At 34.8% G+C, this 24,527-nt stretch overlaps 1 protein-coding gene across 2 annotated transcripts in view; it reads left to right on the top strand.

The window, feature by feature from the left end:
* Positions 1–24,527, top strand: part of LOC150100727 (uncharacterized) — a 208,755-nt gene that overhangs the window by 141,951 nt on the left and 42,277 nt on the right. For both annotated transcript variants that reach the window (XM_090401664.1, XM_090401663.1), the window contains exons 10-12: positions 3,104–3,293; positions 10,836–10,901; positions 18,353–18,508. In XM_090401664.1, the coding sequence (XP_090257790.1) occupies positions 3,104–3,293; positions 10,836–10,901; positions 18,353–18,508 (412 nt within the window). The remainder of the gene's footprint in view (positions 1–3,103; positions 3,294–10,835; positions 10,902–18,352; positions 18,509–24,527) is intronic.

Raw genomic sequence — 24,527 nt, 5'->3', positions numbered from 1 at the left:
AAAAGTTTGCATTATTGCTAACTCAATATCAGTCATTTTCTTCCTAATTACTCTTAACTAATTATATAAACTGTGTGTGTGATGATACAAACTTATATTGATTACGGTTTACTCTCATTACAGTAAACTCTGGGCACCAAAAGATTAGTTCATAGTTGACTCTAGCAAATTTCATTGAACACTGCATTGATACTAAGCTGTAGTTTGTCATAATGAATGAATTCACTATGGCAGCGTTTTTTATAGTAAGAATCAATTGTATATATTGTCCAGTGCACTTTGGCTACACTCTGAAAAAGGAGACTTGTCCCATTACGAAAAAGAAAAAAAAAAGCTTGATTAAGTGCCAGCAAAGAAAATTTACATGCTTCACATCTTAGTTCAGGGGGGTGTGCTTAAGGGTCAAAGCTATATAACTGAGAGGAGACCACATAGCCTTTAAAGGAATGCAGAGAACCAACCAGGGCTTCTGACCTAATGTTTAATCCTCACCTTCTCGTGGGGCACCCTGTTACATATCTACCTGGATACTGAACGAATGAGGATGGGCTGTCAATTTGGGATTTAGCCAACCAAATTGTATTCTTATTGGCCTAAACCACAATATAAAATGATGGTACAACATGACAGAATTCCATGCCTGCTGGGCGTCGCCTGGTTAAACAAGGCCCCCCCATGTTTTTGCCAGGGAATCAGGGCAAACAGCGAAAAGTCAGCTATTGGAACAAATCCCAAAACACACCCCAACTCAACATCACCAGAGTTCAAGATTAGTACTATCAACATAAGAAGCCTGAATGGCAAAGAAATGTAGCTAGCTCAGGAATTAGATAAGTACCAGATCAACATAATAGGGGTGACTGAAACAAAAAACGACAAAACGGGTGAGATCTTTCTGAGCAATAAATACAAAATGTTATATCCGGGCAATGGCAATCAAGGAAAAGAAGGAGTAGCCATAGTATTCAGTACTAAATAATCAAGAGAAATAATATCCCAAGCTGAGAATGGCAACTGCTCAGCTGTGTTGGTCAAGAAGTTGAAAATATGAACTTGTTTTAGACTAACACCTATGCATATGATTCCTGTTTATTCCATATCCTACCACTCAAGAGTTTACAACTCTTCAAAAGTTCATAAAGATGATATCCCTATGAGCCAGTCATGGAGAGTCCTAATTACTACTTAGCCAAAAAACTAAAATCAGCACTGTCACTGGTGTTGGTGTTTCTTCTCCCTTCTTACATTAAACCCATATGCTCTTTATTCAAGAAAATTAAAGATTGATATGAAGGATATTTTAGTCAATTTTCATGTCTGTCCTATTCACAAACATGTAGTGATCACACTGTATTTGAGAAAAATGACTTCTGTTCCTAAGTTATACTTGTAACACAGTTTCCTATAGGTTACCCTTCGTGGTCAACCTCAAGTTAACACATAAATTTGCATCAAAATAAGTATAATTAGCATACCAACAAAACCAAAACTATTTGTTCCAACCAGCTTGGTTCCAGAGAATTAAAAAGTATCACAAATACCTTCGTTTTTGACAGGAATACATTCATTTATTCAAATAAAATAATTTTAAGTGAACATAATTTTTAATTGCCTGTTGTGACACCACTTATTGGGATAGTGAAAAAGATACATATTTTGGTCTCTACAGTAAGATTTCTAGGTTATATATCCCTTATCCTATTAATGGTACTATTGTGTTATAGATTTACATCTTTTAATCGATGGGATTCTTACTAAGAAAAAGGGAGAAAATTTAGATGAATATAGCTAGAAAAAGAAATTTAAAAAATCATTTAACAAAGATCTAATACAATTTAGATTTTCATGCCGTATACTAAATGTATTTTGGAAAAGAAAGGCAAGGGCCATACTAAGATACCACTCATGAAAATGCAGAGTATTTTTATTTTTTCTAAGGACCCTTCCTAACCATTTGCCATACCTAAGGACCACATTTTGGTCTTGCAGCCTCTCTCTTGCATTGGAAAAATGATTCACTTATGAATAAATAAAAAAGAATAATAGTTACCATATTAATTTTATATGCCATGGCTTTTCACACCATATCCTGAAGACCTAGAAAAAAGAAAATCTATCTGGAAAAGGAAAAGTCAGACTCTTTTCCATGTTATAGTATGAAAGAAAGTTAAAGGAAGTTTAAGTTGCTATCTGTTCTGCATTGACCCATTTCAGGAAACTATAATGCTCTCAGCTGCCTCTTCCAACTTTCTTGGCAGTTCCATCAGTGATCTATCACCCATATTTGTAGCATCATGGATTCTCATTATCCTGAAAACTTCTCCAAATAGCACTTGACAACTAGGACTTGGATGCTCTATGTAAAGTTGGAAAAGAAATTCAAGGCTGCAATGTGTTATTAAATTGTATAATGTATTGTGACTGCTTTGTGCTACTGAAGAATGCTTCTATGTAGAACCATAGGCTAACTCAGCAACAGATTGCAAAATTGTACCATTTATAGAACTCATGGTTAATATAACAGTAGGATTCCCAGAATTCTATAAACATTAGGTTTCCAGATTATAGTGTGCAGATGAGCAGGATTAATTGCCTTGTATAACTTTCCTTGTTATTTATTGTAATTTTTTTTTTCACTCGATGTCATGCTACCAGTTTCTTTTAGTTGATTAATAGGTTATCAGATCCATTATGTGATTTTAATTTAATTTAAATAAAGTTATATTTTATAAAATATTTTCATCATACCACGTGGGTGTTATTGCAATCTTTAAAAAAAAAAAAAGCTTAATATAATTTGAAATTCAGTTCTAGCTTTCACTTTTTAAACAAAGCTTTTCTCATAACATGGTTTTGAAATAATGAGCTTGTTGCTGTTTCAACTAAGTGTATGATCATCAATCTTCTGAATAAATGTGAGAAATGCATCATAAAACTTTATTGTTGGTGCCCAGAATTTAAACATAAGTAAAAATAAGTGCGTAATAACCCATGATTTTATGGTAAAACATTTAATGTATATTTTTACTGTTTTTTATTTAATAGATAATTAAAAAATAATAATAATAATGGATGTTTTAGCAGTTACATTTGTTTTTTCCAGTGCCAATATTTTACTAGATACTAATATGGAAGCCAAAATTGGAGATTTTGGTCTTGCTAGAGAGGGTCCTGGAAGCCAATATACACATGTAAAGGTCTCAACTATTCATGGTACACAAGTTTATTTACCTCCTGAGTATTTGCGACTACGTCATTTGTCACCTAAAGTTGATGTTTATAGTTATGGCATTGTAAGTCTTCTTCATTATGATATGAATGTTTCTTGAAATGGTTAAGATTAGATAGATTGTGAATACTGATGGTAGAGATAGGAAAACAGTAAAAGCAGACCATGCTTCTTTCTTACTCTCTGTACATCTTGCATTGTCACTCTTAATTTTCCCACCAGTGAACCCTCCCCTTCTCTACAAATCATTTCCCTTTTGATACTCACCTACTCTTTTTCTTCTGGTCAAGGGAAGGACAAGAGAAAATACCCCTGGATGTGCCTTTTTACGCTCATCCAGGGGTATTTTCTCTTGTCCTTCCATTAACCTCTACCAGCAGTTTCCCCCAGTCATTACAGAAAACTTAAGCATGTTGGCAGAGACCACTGCTACATGCAAGACTACTTTATATTATGGTTGATTTAGTATATAAATTTTTTCCAAACATTGCATAATTTAATTTGTTTGTTAACTTGAAACATGTATTTTATATTTTAGTTATTCAAAGAAAAATATATGGTCAGATATTGCAAAAATGATGAGCATTAAATTGATTATTCAGATTGATATACTATTCTGGCAGAAAGTATTCATTATCAAAATTAAAACATTTTCTAGTAAAATTTCTGTATCTCTATGTGAAGAAATTTACTGACAACTATAGGTTGTTTGACAACTAGTTATGTTGGGCATTTTATTAAATGCTTCAAAGACTAAAAAATATTTGACCCATTGTGAGAAATCCAGGAAAATATACAGTGAACATTTTACTCTGCTTGTCTACAGTTCAAAATATATCCAACATATGGTTTTCAGAAATTGAATTTCAGTTGAGTGCATATGAAATAAGCTAAACAAGAATTTGGCTTCAGAATTTCCTCCTTGTGCTGTTGGCAGAAACTTACTGTAAGATGGCTACATGTATTATCAAGTTGATCTTGTTTTTGTTTACCTCTGCTGAACCTGAAGACAATATCACTGTGGTACAAAACAAGTTTTTTGCAGTATGGTGGTTGGCACTGACATTAAAACTTGCTAGTAAAGGTGCACTTCATTTCTTAAAACAGTAACAGTTTTTTTTTTTTTGGATCGATCAGCAAATATTCAGTATGGGGGTGGGTAATCCGGAGATGCCAACCTCACCAAAGTTGAACCACTATGAAATTATGTTGCTTTATTTGAAGGTTAATTAGAATTGGAGTCTGCTCAGTTAGCCTAGTGGCTATGCGCTTCGCAACCATGTGCCTGGGAAAGGAGTGTCCTGGGTTCGATCCCCGTTACCAATGTGAGGAGCTTAAGGATCTTTCTCAGACATAGCCAAGTTAGCTGGTCTTGGACATGGATAGCAGGATTTTTTCCCCAGTTTATCTGGGGTTTTTCCTCCCACAAGCAGGCAAACTGGCCTCGTGAACACACACAGTTACAGTCATGGAATATACCAGGAGGCATAGGGCTAGTCTCCTTATCCTTAGGACAGGTACAACTTAGAAGGGCTTAAGATAGCTCTGTAACAGGCCAGTAGGCCTAACATGTAGAAGAGAGAAGATTAGAATTGGAAAATGATCATGTTTCAGTGTTTAAAATTGAATGTATAAAAAATTATTTCAAGAGCCTCCATAGCTCATCGAGTTTTGATGATGCCCTATGGTTTGAAAGAGCTGGGTTCAAAACCAATCTGGGACACAAAAAAACCTTTATCAGGGTTTTTCAACTGAAGGTGAGTTATTAAGTCTCATACATAGGTGGAAAGGTTTTTCATCCCATGAAACAGACAAACCAGTCAGAAGACCACATGCCATTGACAATCACAACACAGTATGGAGGTAGAATTAATCACCTTATCAGAGCATTAATTAGGTTTCAAAGGAGCCAAGTTACTTTGCCACAACAAGCCAATGCGCCTAACACACAAGGGGACAATAGGAAAAATTCTTTTTAAATATTCAGTTTTAAATGTTAAATATTGCAATGCATGCACACATGTACATATGAACTTCTCAGTTTTTTATCAGATTTTAATACGTTCAGTATGTATTACAAAGATTGTCTCCGTGTTATTAGAGGCGATCTTTGTGTCATAGTCTGCACTATTTAAAATGATTGTTGAATTTTCTTTATGTGCTTTAAGTATAATAATTTCTCTTAATGCAATAATATTTTTTTTGTGGACAACTGTTTAATAAAACCGAAACGCTGAGTAATCTTGTGGTTAATGCCTCTTCGTGTGATGATAGAAATTTAGTAGCTTTTTCAACACTGGCTGTGATGTTCACTTTTGGAACAAAGACTAATTATGTCATTGCTTCAAGATCCAGTGTTGAAAAGACTACTAAATTTCTGTCTAAAGTTACTAAATTAAGTGCTTGAATAATGATTAGGAATTTGGGTAGAATGAAGGCAATTCCAGAGTGAATTATATTTGTTATTCTGTATGAGCAGATGTTGGAATCAGGAGAACAGAAGCATAGTCAAACCATTGAAAAGGAGGGTAGAGGTCATGTAGGTCATCCCATTTGGCACCCTTATATATTTGGCACCAAAGGACATGACACTGATTCATTTGAGTGAAGGCTGTTCCATAGCGAATGAAACTTGGATAAGATTATGGTCTAACTTACCAAGGGGAAAAGTGACATCCACAGTGTATTTAGAAGAGAAGCTTGTTAAGATAAGGTCAAGGCTGTTGCAGAATGGTGAAGATTGTCTGGTATTCTGGTAAGTAGGTAGGTAGGTGGACTATCTCTATTAAGAAGGTGTTGTGTCCTGAATAATCAAGATATAAGTGGGACAAAGCATTAATTTATTCAGGAACAACTGACCTTGATTGTAGGTAGAGAATGTGGTGTTTTGACAATGAATGCAGTGTATATTTGTATAAATAAAACTAAGATAGAAGTGAAGAAATATTTAATATGAAAAATATGCGAGACTTAACCTGTTTTGCAGGAAGTCTAATAGAGAAATTTATTTAGGGTATTAATTTATTTAAAGTAATTTGTTCATGTATTATAAGAAAGCAAAGTGTATAAGCTAGAGTCCAAGGGTCACATTTTAGCTGTCCAGAATAACGTATGGCCAGAGGGAAAGTGAAGTTATACGAAAAGGAAGCTAGAACGCTTTCTAAGAAAACACGCCACGTGCACGTGGAGGTGTGCGGAGCGCGGTAAACAATGTGGCGAAGTGCACGAATCTCCAAGATTGAATCAGACAATATAAACGCCACCCCCACCACACACACACACGAGGCTTTTTGGTTCCTGTTTCCTGACCTCGTGGATGTTGGCTCTCGGTCTCCGCCAGCAGAGAAGATTCTAGGCTGGCCGTAGAAGTTTTGAGTCATCTGCCGTAGCATGCGAGTTAGGGCTAGCTATTTCCTCAGACCAGGAAAGCTATGCTATATCGTGCAACGGTAATCCAGATGTGCGTCTGCGATACTGGTGAAAGTCCTGAGCGGCACATAGCCTTTCCAATTTGGAGAATCTGGCCGTGCAGCTATCGTGTGTGACCCGGAGAATTGTAGACCTAAAGGAGCTTGATGTCCAGATAAGGCTGAAGAAAGAACTGAAAGTCATTCTAGGAACGGTAATGTAGATTGTCATATTCTGATTTCCAGTTGAAGATTTATGTGCGAAATCTTTAGGATATTTTTGTGAAATGGACTTATTGTAAAGAACTTTAGGAACTATCCCTAATTTTAGCATTGACCTGCCCCTGTTTGAGAAATGTTTCCCTGTGATATGTTGTAAAATATAACAAGTGACCACGTGAATGATAAAGGATAAGCTACAAAAGTTAGAAGTTTGTTAAATTATACATAGAAGTGGTCCAAGTAATTTGTTCATGTATTGTATTGTATTGTTAATATTGAAATTGGGGTCTTGCTAGCAACACAGTAGAGTTAACCATGCATTTATATTCTCTCATGTATAATTTCTTGATTTAATAAATATGTTTCATAGCATTTGCCTGTGTCCAGCTTGTTATATGAATTCAAATAGCCACTCATAAAATTACCATCAAACCTAGTGGGAGGGACCCACGAGTTTAATTTGATATTTAGAGCCATGACTGCAGGCAAAGATAAAGAGAACGGGAATTACTTTATTTATTATTGGAAGTTTATTACTGTGTATCACTGAGAGAGCCACCTTGGATAAGAGTCTCATCTATCCTCAGTATTGGCTGGCGCAGTTAAAATATAAATTTGTCAATATTTACCAGGTGAACTGTCTCAGAGGATATGTTTAATGGCGGCGTCCCATACTTAGACAAAGCCCTAATCAAAGATTAAATTACACGTGACTAAACTTAAGAGCGGCCAAAATATAGCTTGTTAAAAAAAGGGAAGTTTGTATGAGTAAGTAGGGTACGCATAAGTAACAAGATAAGATAAAGATATAAAGGTAACATAGTTAAAGAATATGCAAATGATATAAAGGATAGGTTCATAACAAAGGGAAGCCTGTTTGAGTTCTAGATGCTGAAGTCTCTTGGAGGTAATCTCACTATTATTTAGCTATTTTGACTTCAACAAATGCCTTTAGAGATAAGTAGTCAAAGAGTTTCAGAGTAGTTATAAGAATTTTGAGAGCAGTAGGAAACAGCAAATGAATGTAACATGGTTTACTGAAGACATTTTGAGCTGAAGGATTTGCATCTCTGGCATGGAAAAATCACTTATGAGAAATGCACAGTTACTTCTGCCACAAGGCAGAAAAAATTGTATAAGGTGTAGTTTGGGCAGCTTGCAGTGAAAGTTTGTTTTTGAGGTCACTAGCTGAGGTTCTGTTCAGAATAATAAGTCTTGTTTGGATGACTATAATTAATTGTGCACTTCATTTATATTGCATTTAAGGCTATGAATGTTGGTAAAGTGAATATAGAAACTTTTTTTTCTTTTTTTTTTTGTAAGAATTAGTACTGCTTGTGGTATTTGGTTGGGTTTTTGTAGCTTTTTCTGACTTTTTAGTTAGATTTTTTTTTTAAACTGTGTTTTATATAAAAAAATGTGATCTGCAGTGTAACTGTATTTGTGACTACGTAACTATAACTCTTCCTCCCTTCATTGTATATGGGGAAGAAGAGTTGAAGACTGGAGAGGTATATTTGCATGTCTTTCACATCCCTCTACTCTTCAACTAGTAATGAATCAGGAGACTTCCAAATCAAGTTCGGTCCCCATATATTATTAAGCAGCCAGCCTGTGGAACCATTTTACTGCTGTACTGTTTGAATGAGGATGTCATCTGTACTACATGTGATAAGGTAGCAAGGGGGGGGGAGAGACAAGAACCCTTGCTCTGAAGACCAAACGTCAGGAAGGTGGTGGTAGTGATATTTTACTAGTCAATGAAAGATATCTACCACTTAGAGATTTAGTTGGCATTTCCTCCAGCCAAGAATATGCATTTTGTGATGGAAATACTTACCAAATATACCCAAGTTTTTTTGTTTTTTTTTATCCCACACATGAGAGGTACAAGAACCTATAGCACATCAGTGTCATGTATGAGGGTTGAGAAAAAAGAAACCTATTGACATTCTGAAAGAGCTGCAGGTAACAGGCTGCATCCTGAGAATATGGTGTTCAGTTGACTCTGAGAGAATATATGTTGCTCATCAAAACATCTTAAGCAGTCCAGTAACCACTTTTAACCACCTTACTGGCCATTATGGATCAAATTTGCATCCTCATACGCTTCATATCCATCATATATTTCAATGTAATATCAATGGTATTACAATTTTAATATTCAGTTTGCATCCATGGTAACCTGGACATATATATATATACGTCTTGGCCGGTAGCATTGTTAAACAGTTAAATAACTCCATAAAATAATCAGCCGAAGCAAGTGATATAGGACTATCTATCGCAGTGCACTCAATTTGCTGAAATAACTTATACAGCAAGTAAAATAACTGCATTGATAGTAAACTTGAATAATTTGACAATGTCATCAAGGAAAATCTATTTTACAAGTAGATTTTCCTGATGACAGGAAAATTGAGGTTCTTGAAGCTGTATATTTGTAAACAGTAAAACTACATGAAAGGAAACCATCAATACAGACTCTTGAAGATGAAAATCTTAATTTTTTTTCTTTGATGTCAAAACTATTTGATATAAGGTAGTTTTTCCAGTAAAGTTTTGTAGATATCTTGAAAGATGTTTTGTCAAATAATAAGTAGGAGATCCAGTGTTGATTATTTTACTTGGAATAATAAATTATTTCAGCAGATTTGAGAGTACTGCTATGAGTAGTCCTATATCAACTGTTTTGACTGATTATTTTCTGGAGTATTTAGAGAATCAGATTTCTAACACCATTTATCCTCGACCTCCCATTTGGCTATGTTTAGTGGATGACATCATTGCAATCTGGTCTCACTCTGAAACAGAACCACTTCAATTTCTGGATAAAATTAACTCCTTATATACTCACATGAAGTTCTCTGTTGAATGTTAATCTAACAACAGGTTTCTTTTTGGATACTCTAATACATCGTAACGCTGCTGGTAATATTGAATTTTCTGTTTACAGGGATCCACCCTTCACAATAAATAGGTATTATCAAAAACCTTTTACACAAAGCATGTTTTAAAAGAATTAAATAAAATAAAACTTATTCTATTACTTAATGGATATAGCAAGACCTTGATACAGGAAAAAAATTGATATCATCCCTCTTCCAAATTGCAGTCTGATGTTAAAAGGATCAACCTACACTATCTTAAAGGAACATCTGAACAAATAGAAAAGGACCTTTTGCAGATATAATTTGTATAATACCTTTAAACCAGCCTGGAAGTTGTCATCTTTCATAATCACCTAGCCTGGTATTTATCACATCTTTGCTACTTTGGACGGACTGGTTGCTCTGCTATTAGAATCCAAGAACATCAAGATTATATAAGATTTTTGCAATCTGAAGGTTCAGGCCTTGCTTCTCATGCCCTCAACACGAGACATAGAGTTCACTGAAACTATACCATGATCCTACACTACAGTAGGTTTAAATTTGATTATCTATTTTTTGAATTGTGTGAAGCCCTATGCCATTATCCTGATCTTAATCAGACGGACTATATGCCTATCTCTAAATTTTGGGAAATGATTGCTGTTAATTGTTTATGATTTTTTTAATTCATTAATTATACATCTATACTTGCATCTCTGAATAGATGCAAGTATAGAAGGAATCACTCTTGCAGTTGATTCCTTCTATTTGTACAGCTGCAACTGAGATGTGATATTATATGTATGTATGACTCATTCTTGTATTCATAATTTAAATGTTGTTATCAGTCCTTCTGCCTTCTCTCTGAATGAAGCTCATGACATATTGAACTAAATATATAGGAATAATAAAGTCTATTTAGTTTTTCTCTTACATATGTGAAGCCATTATTTAAAATATTATACGAACGCACATCTCTATTAAACAGCTAATAATAATAATAATGTTTTATAAGAACATCTGAAAGCTAATGTTTTCTATACAGTAAAATTAACATTTTTGATAAAATCTGATCCAAATTTTATTTTTCAATTTTACTTGTAGGTTCTTTTAGAAATGGCAACAGGACTTAGACCATATGATGATAAGCGTGGAGGAGCAAAGCACTTGGTAAAAAAAGTTTTTTTTTTCCTTTCAAATATCTTTGTCTTGGGGGGGGGGCTTCAAAAAATCTTATCGTGCACATAGTACTTCTTTACATATGAAGGCTGGATTTTGCATAATGACTGAGCATAGTTGAATAATACTTGTACAAAATTAATTAATTGCATTTTCTTTGCTCAGTAATGATTATGAAACTCTGCTGAGAGTAAATGAAAAATAAAGAAAATTTAGCATTCTGTTATCATCAGCTTCCTGACCAAAGAAAATATATCATTGCCCAAAACTGTTAAACATTTGAAAAATGTATATAGTAAATCTTCCCCATTTGAGCATACAGTTTAGAGATAGACTATTGAATTCAAACATAGTTGGGAGAGCCTCAGATGCAACTGGATGAAGTTGAAGGGTAGGTAAAGCCCAAAATGAGAAAAGTTTGACTGGGTGCAGAAATGTGAAATAGAAGATTGTAGAAATAGCCATTGGACACTTATCTTAGTTGACATTGCAAAGATTATTGAGCCATCCATTCTATCTTAGATAATTGTATGTGTAAAATGCCTATATGTTGGGTTCTCAAAATGTTAACTGATTCTCATAATCAAGCACAAATAAACATTACTTAGTCTCATCTCTAATGCTTTGCTGCTAATCCAAACAAGTTTTCTGGAAAAATTGTTGCTGATGGTGAAAACACCACAAGAATCCCCCTCCAAAAAATTGAATCTTTTGTTATTACAGATGAATAATGAATACAGATTATATGCATAAAATGTAAAAATAACTTCTTTATATATAAATAAGTTATTTTCAGGTACATCTTCCTTATGAAAACGAACAAACATATATATGACTCTGCCACAGATGTGTTTATTAACAATGAAGGTAATCATGAGTTGTAATAGAGCAACATGTATAACTGAAATCTTAGCAGGTGTAAAAAAGTATTTCAAAAAAGTAATAAAATAAACTGTATTAAGCAACACGTTTCATCAGATTTTTATAATTATTATTAGGGTGATATAGTAATGTGTCAGTTTGTGGTCTTTATATAAGAAACTTACTCCTGTATGTGCATCTCAATAACTTCTCAGAGTCAACCTTACAACATATTTTTGATTCCTGTTATCGAAGTTCAAACAGCAATGAAACAGTATGAAGAGTTCCTATCCCACACATTTCTGGCATCTTGGAACAAATCTCTAGAATCCTTAAAAAAGTATAATCTATACACATTCATTCCTTTCAACAAACTATCATCATGATTCTCATATTCTAAAGATAAGTGATCCGCCTCTTGCCCTTCCTGCATTTAAGAAGACTTTCATTGTCCATTTTTCAGTGTCCATTGGTAATGCCTGACATAGTCAGGCATTACCAATGGACATTGGAAAAAATGGATGTTCATTGAAAAAATGAATGTAAGAACATAAATCTTACATTGCTAATAGGAAATCTAAGAAATCTGGCTTTGCACAACATGGAATTGATAACCATCCACAATGTCCTATGGTTTGAAATGAACTTACTCCACCTTCTGAACCAGAATCTAAATGACTGCCTCTTGCTATCTAGGATATGGGAGAGTCTTATTCTAATCACACATCATTATTTTTTTTAATAATGTTATATTTCTTCCATTCCTTTGCATTGCTTTGTGTAGGGCATGTTGTTTTAAATAATCCATTGTTATTGTTCAACTATGTATTCATCTAGCTTTATACCACCTGATGGTGACATATTATTCACTCTTTTCCTTGTGGTATTGTGTTAATTTGTGATGGCAATACCTCAACTGAATACCGCAACAGTGTCTTCTTCAGCAGTTAATATTCTACCATTTTCATCCATTAACATCATCTTACCATAATCATTCTTCCTTCTACTTGCCACATCTGAAAAACTATGTTTTTTTTTGGCCTGATTTGCTAATTTCTGTTCATAATTCACTTTTGTTGTCCTTACTAAGTCACTCTCCTAGCTTGTTCTTTATATGTCTTCATGTAACTAATTATTACCATTATTCATCTTGTACTGCCTCCAAAGTTCATTTGTCTTCCAAATTTCATACTTGAGCCTCTCATTCATTCATTCATTTTACATCTACCTTTTGACCTTCGGAATACATTTGCACATTGATGCTGTTATGTATTTCTTTGTCAGTTCCCAAGCAGCACTTATTTCCTTGCCACTCAACTCCTGATTCCATGCTATAGCTCCAAGCTGTCTCCTGAGTTTATCATGATCACCAGCCTCGTACTTCCACATATATCCTTTTTTCACAGAAGTCTGCATATGGCTAGCTTTACTGTACTATACATTAACAACAAAAAGTTGTAAACCTGTAGTAAATTAGTATCATGGATGGACTAACAGTTTTTACTAATTATATATATATGTGTGTGTGTGTGTGTGTGTGTGTGTGTGTAAATAAGTTTTTTTACATTGGGAATAATGTGTTAGGGTTACCAAGTAATTTTATAAACTTGGTTATTTTACTTCTAATCCCAAGTAAGCAAACAGTTAAGTTTGCGCCTGAACATAGTTAAAGTCTAAAGGTGGTGCAACACCAGGAAAACTCATTGTAAAGGTGGGTAAAGCTCTGATCACTATTCTTAGTATTTTCCATAATGTAAAGCACATCTCACTAAGAGATGTATACTGTTTAATGATATATAATGATGTATAATGTATAACATTATAGATGTATAATGTTTGCTTACTTGGGATTAGGAGTAAAATAACCAAGTTTATAAAATTTATATATATATATATATATATATATTACCTTGATGGATCTGTGTTTCATTCAGGATTTCTCCATGAGTGTCATAAAAATACCTCCAGCGATCCCTTGAGCCTCTCTCTTGCATGTTTTCTCCTTAGATTTCGCTAATGGGTCTTCCTGGTTTTCTCTTTATTCTTGGTTGCCAATTAAGTAGTCTATCTGTTATCCCTGAGTCCAGCTATGTGGTCTGCCCATCTCATCCTGCTTTCGCATACTGCAGTTACCACATTTTTACTCCTGATCTCTCTCTTAGTTCCATATCTCTAACATGTTCCATTTTGCTGATGTTACAAATCCTATGTTCTATTGCATGCTGAGTTATCCTGAGAGTCTCTTCTTTTCTTGTTGTGTTCCATGTTTCTGATCTGTATGTGAGTGATGAAAGAATGTCACTATTAAATGCTTTAGCCTTCGCAGAGATGTCAAGATTTGGATCAGTAAGTGTGTCTTTTAGTCTGTAGAATGATAGCCAAGCAGCTTTCTTTCTTTTTACTAGTTCTTCAGATAAATTATTCATTTTTATTGTTTGTGCTAAGTAACTGTAAGTCATCTTGTTCTATAGGGATGTTATTAATACATGGTGATTGTCACTTGTGTAGATGTTTTTAATCCATTTTGTTTTTTCTAGATTCATTTCTAAGCCTATCTCACTGCTGATTGTGTATATTTTTTCACCCATTTCTTCTAGATCTTTTGAGTTCTGTACTAGATCAAAGCAAACATAAGGATTTGTTTTTCACCATCTATGCTTATTCCTCTGTTTAGGTGTATTTTTTTCAGAATAAATTCTAAAGTTCTGGTAAATAGATTTGGGGAGGTCCTCCTTGGCAGACCCCTCTCTTTATATCTATATTTATAGGTTGATCAAATTGGGTTGTTTGTGTGGTCTGATTTTTGTTAATTTTGTTTATCATGTGGATCTAAGTAGGATCTATATTTATTTCCAGTAAGATGCTGATGACTGCATTGTGCTCTATGGTATCAAATACTTTTTTTTAAATCAATAACAAGGAAACATAAAGGAATTCAGTATTCTCTGTTTTTCTGTTAATTGTGAATGACCTGGATATGATCTATTGTAGTGAAGCCTCTTCTGAATTCCTGCCTGCTCTCTACTGGAGTTTTCTTTGAGAGTGTTTTGAATTCTATTAAGTATTACTCTGATATATATATATATATATATATATATATATATATTATATTAAGGATACCAAGTAATTTATAAACTTGGTTTTTTTTACTCCTTCTCCCAAGTAAGCAAAACAATTAAGTTTGCTCCTGAACATAGTTCATGTCTAAAGGTAGTGCAACACCAGGGCAACTCGTTGTAAAGGTGGGTAAAGATCTGATCACTATTCTTAGTATTTCCCACAATGTAAAACACATCTCACTAAGAGATGTATACTGTTATACATTATGGGTGGGGGGGGGTCACCACCCAGACCGGTTTCAACCTTTTTTGAGGTCTAGACCCTGAAATACCAAGGTTTTTAGTAATACAGAGCCTTATCAACTTTACCTATACAAGTTGCTTTTAATAAGAAACTCTGGATGAGATAAAGATGTGAAAAGTTTTTTACCTTGGGGATAATATATATTATATTAAGGATACCAAGTAATTTTATAAACTTAGTTTTTTTACTCCTTCTCCAAGTAAGCAAAACAATTTAGTTTGCACCTGATTTCTTTGATAGTTACATGATGATGAACTTTCTTCAGAATATTTTCAAAAATGAAGTGTTTCTATTTATTATTATTATTATTATTATTAAGAGAGACCTCCAGGAACTCAGGGACTCATCAAGGGAGGCCACATATTATATGCACCAGCTATCATACTTACTCTTGAATTCATTCACACTGCTTGCACTCACAGCATCCATTGGCAATCTATTCCAATCACGCACAACCCTATGAGAGAAAAATCTAGCCTTCTCTCCCTTCTTAGCAGTGTTCATTCTCTCCTTCCAAGAATGCCCTCTTGTCCTTTCCCTGTCCTCCATAAATTGAAAAATTCCATTAATTGAAATCCTGTATGACCCCTTTCAGAAGTTTGTAAGTATCAATAATATCGCTCCTGTTTGCTAGTGTCTGCAGTCTACAAATTCTCAGTGTGTCTTCATAATCAGTATTTTTAACACTATCCTTTGTACTCTCTCCAATATATTAGAATCACAATGGAAACCAGGAGACCAGACCTGCTCACATTAGTCCAAGTGAGGTCTTATCAAGGACTTGTAAAGAGGAAAAATGACATTTTTCCTCTTTACAAGTTGTATTTGCAATCTTTGCCACATGGCTCCTGAACTTCAACTTATCTACTAACACTCCAAGATCCCTAGACTCATCAGTTTCTTCAAGCATAATCCTACCAATATAATACCATACTGGATATCTAATCATGCCGAAGTGAATGACTTTACACTTACTGACATTGATCTGACATCCATTTTCCTGTGCCCACAATTCCAGCCTATTCAAATCATTCTGCAAGTACTGCATATCAACAGTATTCCTGATTACCTTACCTATCTTTGCATCATCAGCAAATAGCTGTATGTCACTTGTCAAATCTTTCCCAATATCATTAATGTACAGATTGAATAACGGTGGACCAAGCACTGATCCTTGTGGTACACCACTTTTTTGTACTGGTTATGGGCAGTACTACCCTTACCCTTAAATCTTGCAGACTCGCATCTACCGTATACCACTTTTTGATATCTGTCAGTCAGTCATCCTCTTCTCCATGCTAATATTCTATAACCCAAACCCATATTCTCTGATTTATGCAATAGTCTACCATGCTGTATTCTGTGAAAAGCTTTAGCAAAGTCCAACAGTATCATGGTGTATCCATTCCCCCTTGTCTAGTTCACTAGTAACATTATTATGGAATGTTACCATTGGCTTGCAAAAAAATGATCTTCCCTTAGTAAACCTATGTTGCTCATTGCAAAGTAGAGATTCACTGTCAACCCATTTCTAAATGAAAGCCCTAACCAATTTTTCCAAAATCTTCACCACCACTCTTGAGATACTAATTGGTCGATAGTTGGATATATCAGTCTTTGCATCACCCTTGTGCAATGGAATTACCATATATTCTTTCCATTTCTGTGGAATCTTCCCTGTTCTGAGACATATTAAACAGCCTTTTCAAAGAAATAGCCAGTTCAGCTAAATACTTTTAGCACACATGCTGATATCCCATCAATCCCTATTGCTGAATTCTTATTCAGTTTCTGCAACAGCTCTGATACCTCGTCCTCATACACCTGAGTTTCTTCATTCAGTGAAGAGATAGCAGTGAGCTCAATATTGCATACACAAGGTTGATTACTTTTAGCAAAATGGGCACTCATTAGTTGAACAACCTCTTCTGCATCTGTAACCCTCATGCCATCTGCATTTAGCAGAGTTGTTCTTTCGTATTCATTCTTTCTTTTACTTGCAGCATATCGATAGAATTCTTGTGGGTTGTCTTTAGCATGCAGAGCCAGTTTCTTTTCTTACTCAGACTTTGCTTTCCATACAAGAGTTGTGACTATTCTAGCCTGCTGCTTATAACTTTCATAACGGACAGCACCCTTATGCACAAGGTATTCCTGCCACATCATCCTTTTCTTACGAATCTCTTGCTTAATAAGATTACACATTCATTTGACTCCTACCCTATTTATTCTTCGATATCTCGGGACACACTCTGATATCGCATCATTTATAGAGACTATGTAATTATACATCATAATTACATAGTCTCTAATTTCTGATATGATTTATTGACAAATGAGTAATAAAAATCCATAGGCTCTAATCACTCAGATTCCCAAATCTGTTGCTTTCATACTTTGTGCCATGTTTATTGCTAGACAGGGTTCAACACTTTATGGGTGAATATCACAGTATATAATAAATTTTATATATATTAACCACCTCACCGGCCATTATGGATCAAATATGCATCCTCATATGCTTCGTATTCATCATATATTTCAATGTAATATCAATGGTATTACAATTTTAATATGCACTTCGCATCTTTCTCATTAGCCGGTAGTGTGGTTAATGAGAAAGTGTCATCGAATCGGTCTTGGGGAGAGATATATTTTGAATGCCGACTGAGATTATTTTTGATGTGATATAATTAATTCAGCATTGTAAAATATTAATGTATAGCAAATTCTGTATAAATGAATCATAAAATTACAAATGTTTTATAAAATCAAAAATGTTACAAAAAAGTAAATGGGTTTCATCTTATTTGTATCACTTTTGTTGTTATGATTCTTATGGAAAGTGATCAAATCTTTTTTATTAGTCTTGGCTTAAAACTCTTAGTATATTGTCTGCCATTCACTCTAAAAGTGAATTCTGAAAACGTTTAAGACAGAAATTAAAAGTTAATGATTTTGCCTTATTGCTCATGCCATCGTGCTAGATATTTTTATAGCATTAACTTCTAATATATTAAAATAAATATTATGCATTTTTTATTAAATAATAACTTTTCGTCGAACAAATTATAATTTTGTTCAGTATAGTATTAAAGAACTAATGAGAAACATTCCTCATTCTTGCTGCAAGTCTTATATGTATTATATGAACCATAAATAGCATTTACTAATGGGAAATTTTCAAATATTAAATATAGTTTGTCTTCTCTTTATAGGTGGATTATGTAAAAGATAATGCTTCCTTGGGTCAGTTAGAAACAATTAAAGATAGCAAAGCTGGAGAGGAAGGTGTGATGTGGTTTAGGGAACTTCTTGAAATTGCTCAAAAGTGTGTTAGCAAAGAAAAAAAACGAAGGCCTGAAATGTCAGAGGTAAATACTTATTACTGAGATATTTTTTAGATTCTTAACATATGCTGAAAGAGTAAAACTGTGGAAACTACCCTGGATTATTCAGGAACTTATATACTTGGCTGTATTTTCAGATTTATCAAAATGACAAATCTGAAAATCTCAAAAAGACAAAAATTATGGCAACATGTGAACTTAATGATTTTAAAGTAGATGGGGAGAAAATGGAAATAGTTAACAATTTTGTGCCCCTAGAATCCCTAATTGTACTGAAGAAGTTAGAAGAAGATTATTACTCAGAAAGTAATAATCTACAAACAAGATCTTCAAACAAATTTAAGCAAGATCTTTAAAGATAAAGATATTAGCCTCGCAACAAAAATCAGAATCGTGAAAACAATGGTATTCCCTGTGGTACTATATGGATGTGAAAGTTGGACTCTGAGAAAGAGTGAAAGAAGGAAGATAAAAGCATTGGAATTATGGGTTTGGAGACGCTTACTAAGAATACCATGGACTGTAAAGCAAACCAATAAATCAGTGATAGACAGAATAAAGCCAGATTGCTCCCTCAAAGCTATGATCATCAAGCAAAAATTGTCATACTTTGGACATATTATGTGAGCAAACAACAGTCTGGAGAAGATGATGATTCTTGCTAAAGTTGATGGAAGCAGGGAAGAGAAAGACCAAGAATTAGATCGGTGGAATGGAGTTAAAAAAGCAACTGGAATGTGCTTGGAAATTCTGAAAGATATGGCTAGGGACAGATCTGAATGGAGATTGTATGTTCATAGAATCACCAGGAGTCGAAAACAACTCGATGGAACATAACAACAACATTTTGGTGTCAGAGTATTAAAAAGGAACATGGCACTAATAATGTCATGTTCCTTTCTAATATTTGCATTTTTAACATGGCTCTGAATCGTGAAAACAATGGTATTCTCTGTGGTACTATATGAATATGAAAATTGGACTCTGAGGAAGAGTGAAAGAAGGATGATAGATACATTGGAATTATGGGTTTGGAGATGCATGGCTCTGTCCATGTTTAACCAGCATCATCTGTTCACTCTAATTTTTCTCAAAACCTCTAGTCTTTGATCAACTGTTTTATTTCTAACCCAGTTCTCAGATCCATTAGTTAAAACTAGTTTAAATTTTATTTTTCATTGTCTATTGCTTGGTACTTCTCTTATCAACAACTTATGTACGATATTTGAATATTATATTTTCTGAAGACTGTTTCCTCTCTCCCCTCCCCAGTGACCATTACTAAACCACAGACCACATGGGAAATGCTGTAGATAATACTACCCACATTCAACTACCAGCAGTAGTTTCATCACCAGACTACCTGGTAGTCTGGTGATGAAAAGCCACTCTACGCAGACAGAAAATGAAAAACTCTTTCTTACCAGTCTAGACAGGTGGTTCATGATCTGATTCCATGTGTGCATTTTCCTAACCACACTGTCACAAGTCGGATTCCATTTGAATTTAATTACTATATATTATTTATGAACCTGATTAAGTTTCTCTAAATAAAACAAAATAGTTGTGTAATCAAGTAATAAATGGTATTTTTTCTACTTTGGTATCTCTTGGCTTCTAGTCATTAAATTTATTTAATCATGTTACATAACTAGTAAATCTGTTGCATCAAATATATATTATATATCATCATCATCATCAAATTCCTGCCATGTACCCACAAGGGGTGTACAGGATATGACAGTACTACATGAAAAAATTATATCATTACTAACTTCCTATCTACAATTTTCCTCCAAATCAGTCTGTTACTTGTCGAGACTCCAACATTATCAGATCTTATATTTCTATCATCTAAGGCACTTTGTACTGTTTCAATCCACCTATATCTTGGTCTTCCTCTGGGTCGTTTTGCTGCCAACCTGGCAGAGAACACTTGTTTTGCTAATCTTTCCTCGGCCATTCTGTTTAGGTGACCATACCACCTGAGATTATCTCTGCTAACGCATTCCTGGATGCTGATAATGTCAAGTTCTTTCCTAATATCCTCATTTTTAATATGATATTGCCACTGATGCCATCTGTTCACGCCTATAATCTTTCTCAGGACTCTCATATCTGTGGTCTCTAGTCTTTGGTCAAGTGTTTTACTTCTGACCCAGCTCTCAGATCCATAAGTTAAAACTGGTTTGAACACTGTCTTGTATACGGCTAATTTAGTGTTCCAACTAATTTCTCTCTTATTCCATATGAATTTATTCAATTGACTTCCCACCATACCAGCTTTGCTGATTCTGTTGTCTATTTCTATATTTAATTTACCATCTTCAGTAAAAATCATGCCTAAGTAGCTGAAATGTTTTACTTGTTCCACAGGTTCTCCATTCACAACACAGTTGACATTTTCAATGATTCTGCCTATTTTCATTGTCTTTGTCTTTTTATTGCTGACCTTCATAACATATCTATTACAACAGTTATTCAATTTAGTCAGATAATCTTGCAGACTTGTAGTGGATTTATTTAAAAGTATAACATCCTCCACATAAAGCAAAGAGCTGACATTAACATCTCCAATTTTGATATCATGTTTAATACCACTTTCCTTCATAATGTGATCCATATAGATAATGAATAACAGAGGGGATAATGTACAGCCTTGTCTCACACCAGATTTAACATTAAACCATCTTCCTGTACTTCCTTCAATTCTAACTTACTGCTGACTTACAACTCAAATAAAGACTAAGTATTGCTTGAAGATCTGATCCTGACAGCCTCTATTTGGCCTGAATCCAGCTTGTTCTTCACCCAGCTTTTCTTCCACAATTCTTCTCAACCATTTCTCAAGTATACTTGCATTAATCTTGCCAGGAACACTCAGTAGGGAAATACCTCTGTAATTCTCATATTCAGTTTTATTTCCCTTTTTATGTATGGGTACTATGAGAGCTCTACTCCAATCATCAGGAATTCGTCCCTCTGTCCAGGCTTTCTGAACTATGCAGTGCAGCCACTGTAAGACTTTTATACCACCATACTTCAGCATTTCTGGTCGAATATCATCTACTCCTGCTGCCTTTCCACATTTCAAACCTTTGATGGCTTTTTCTACTTCAAGTATGGATATGTATTCCTGACTGCATGCCTGGTCAGTGTTTTTTACCACTGTGCTGTCATCACTGCTTGTTTCATTTAGCAGTTTTTCAAAGTAATTACTCCATACTTCACGGATATCTTTTTCTCCTGTTTTCATGTCACCTTTATCATCTCTAACTCTTTTTACGGCACTCTTTCCTCCATTCCTAAGCTTCTTCAACAACCTCCAGAATATTTTGCCACCTTCTTGATATTTATTTTCTATATTCTTGCCAAAGTCCTCCCATGACTTTTGTTTAGCTAGTTTTACACAGTGTTTAGCATTCTTGCATTTGTCTCTATATTCTCTAAGAGCACAAGCTGACTTATTTGACAGGAACTTTTGATATGCTTTCTTCTTTTCCTTCAGTGCCTCTTTAACTTCCTGTGTCCACCAGAGAGTTCTGATTTTTTATCCTTACAGACAACCTCACCACACGCTTCTCTGGCAGAATCAATCAATGTTTTCTTCAGAGTTTGCCACTGAATATCCAAGGTTTGATTCCTGTTCTCAAACTCTTTCATTTTTTCTTCAATAATCTTTGTGTATTTTAGTCTACAGTTCACATCTGAGAGCTGCTCAACTTTTATTCACTTTAAAACTTTCTTACATGTTATTCTTTTCAATATGAAATTCAATTTTATCCTGCTCAAGACTAAATAGTGATCACTTCCAATTTCAAATCCTCTGTACACTCTGGTGTCCTGCATCAGGGAGAAAACATCACTATCAACAATAACATAGTCAATGAGACTTTTCTTATTCCTTGCCTCTTCTCTCCATGTGAATTTGTGCACATTTTTATGTTGGAACATGGTGTTAGTAATAACCAGTCCATGTCCTGAGCAGAAATTCAACAGATATTTGCCATTATTATTAGCTTTGCTCTTTTCTCCAAATTTTCCCAAAATATTTTTGTATGTCTCACAATCATTTCCTACTCTGCTATTTAGATTCCCAACAAGGACCAACTTTTTGTTTTTCATTGTGTCAGTTGCTTTTTCTAAAGCCTCAAAAAATTCCTCCACTTCTACCTTAGTAGAACCTTCTGTGGGACCATAAGCATAAATAAGTCTCATTGTCCAGTTCCCCATTCTCATATTTGCCCACATTACTCTACTTGAGACTGACTGCCATTCAAGAAGATTAGCCTCGTATTTTGTGTTGAATACTATGGCTACTCCTTCTTTTCCTTGATTGTCATTGCCTGAATATAACATTTTGTATTTATTGCTCAGAAAGATCTCACCAGTTTTGGTGTTTTTTGTTTCAGTCACCCCTATTATGTCGATCTGGTACTTATCTAATTCCTCAGCTAGCTCCATTTCTTTGCCATTCAGGCTTCTTACATTGATAGATGTAAGAAGCCTTCTTACATCTTTAACTCTGGTGATGTTGAGTTGGGGTTTGTTTTCAGATTTGTTCCAGTAGCTGACTTATTGCTGCGAACAGCAATAAGTCAGCTACTGGAACAATAAGGCAGGCAAACCCTAATATTGTTCCCTGGCGAAAACAATGGGGGCCTTGTTTAACCGGGCGACGCCCCAGCCAGCATGAAATTTTGTCATGTTGTACCATCATTTTTTTTATTTTGGTTTAACCAATAAGAATACAATTTGGTCGGCTAAATCCCAAATTGCCAGCCCATCCTCGTTCGTTCAGTATCCAGGTAGATACCCAACAGGATGCACCACGAGAAGGTGAGGATTGGACATTAGGTCAGAAGCCCTGGTTGGTTCTCCGCATTCCTTTAAAGGCTGTGTGGAGGTCTCCTTTCAGTTATACAGCTTCGACCCTTAAGCACCCATATATATATATATATAATTGAAATTAGGATTTAATCGGGATGTATACATTTATAAAATTAATTTAACTGACTAGAACTCGAGAAAGTAGAACAAAAACCTTTAATAAATCACAACTAGTTTCATTGGTGCTGATTCTCACCTGAAGAAGTTGGAGCGCCGATGAAACTAGTCATGATTTATTAAAGGTTTTTGTTATACTTTCTCGGGTTTTAGTCAGTTAAATTAATTTTATAAATACACAAACACACTATCTACCAATAATTGTCCAGACACTTTAGCAATTTACACTTGATACTAGCAGGCAAACCCTAATATTGGATATGTTCACCTTTAGCTTTGATCACCTCCTGCACCCTTTGAGGAATGTTTCTCCATTCCTCCATCAAGCAGCACTGAGTTCATCAACAGATCAAGAATGTACTGCTCTGGACCTCAATTGCCACTCCAGTTCATCACACAGGCTTTCGATGGAGTTGAAGTTAGTACTCTGCGTGAGCTAGGGCAGTCATTTAACACCATCTCTTCATACCATTTCATAACAGCTGCAGCTTTGTGGCATGGGACATTGTCTTCTTGATGGAATAGGTAGCACCTGATTATCCAGAATATCAAGGTACTGAACTGCCTTTATGAAACCACGGACAACAGCCAGTGGTCCATGAAACCGTCTTATTTGTTATTATGTTTGGCTTGTGTGCCACTGGTCTTCCATGGAAACCCAGTAAATGGAGTTCTTTTCATACAGTATTAGTGCTCACCATGGTGTTACTGGTGCTCTGGAACTCATCACAAATGGTCTGTGCTGATTGTAGCCATTTTTTGTGTGCCATCTGTTTAACACCGTCCTGTCATTCATTTTCAGAGTGGCAGCTGTGGGTGTTTTCCTGCATTAATGATTCCAGAATGTCACCAATGTGACATTCACATTGTGTTGCCATACCACTTGTATTCAACTGCTATGATGAAATCCTGCTTCCTACTAACTCTACACCAGTTTTTATGTTATTAACAAACCTGGAATGTTCCATAACTTCAAATAACAGGGGTGTGTAGACAGTGCATATTATTTCATAGATATTGTAGATAGTGCATATTA

This window comes from Typopeltis vanoorti, chromosome 12 (genome assembly GCF_054136105.1).
Source record: "Typopeltis vanoorti isolate ZY-2024b chromosome 12, IOZ_Tvanoo_1.0, whole genome shotgun sequence".
NCBI lineage: Eukaryota > Metazoa > Arthropoda > Arachnida > Uropygi > Thelyphonidae > Typopeltis > Typopeltis vanoorti.
The sequence above is the reverse complement of the archived record's forward strand: the minus strand, read 5'-3'. Positions and strand labels throughout refer to the sequence as shown.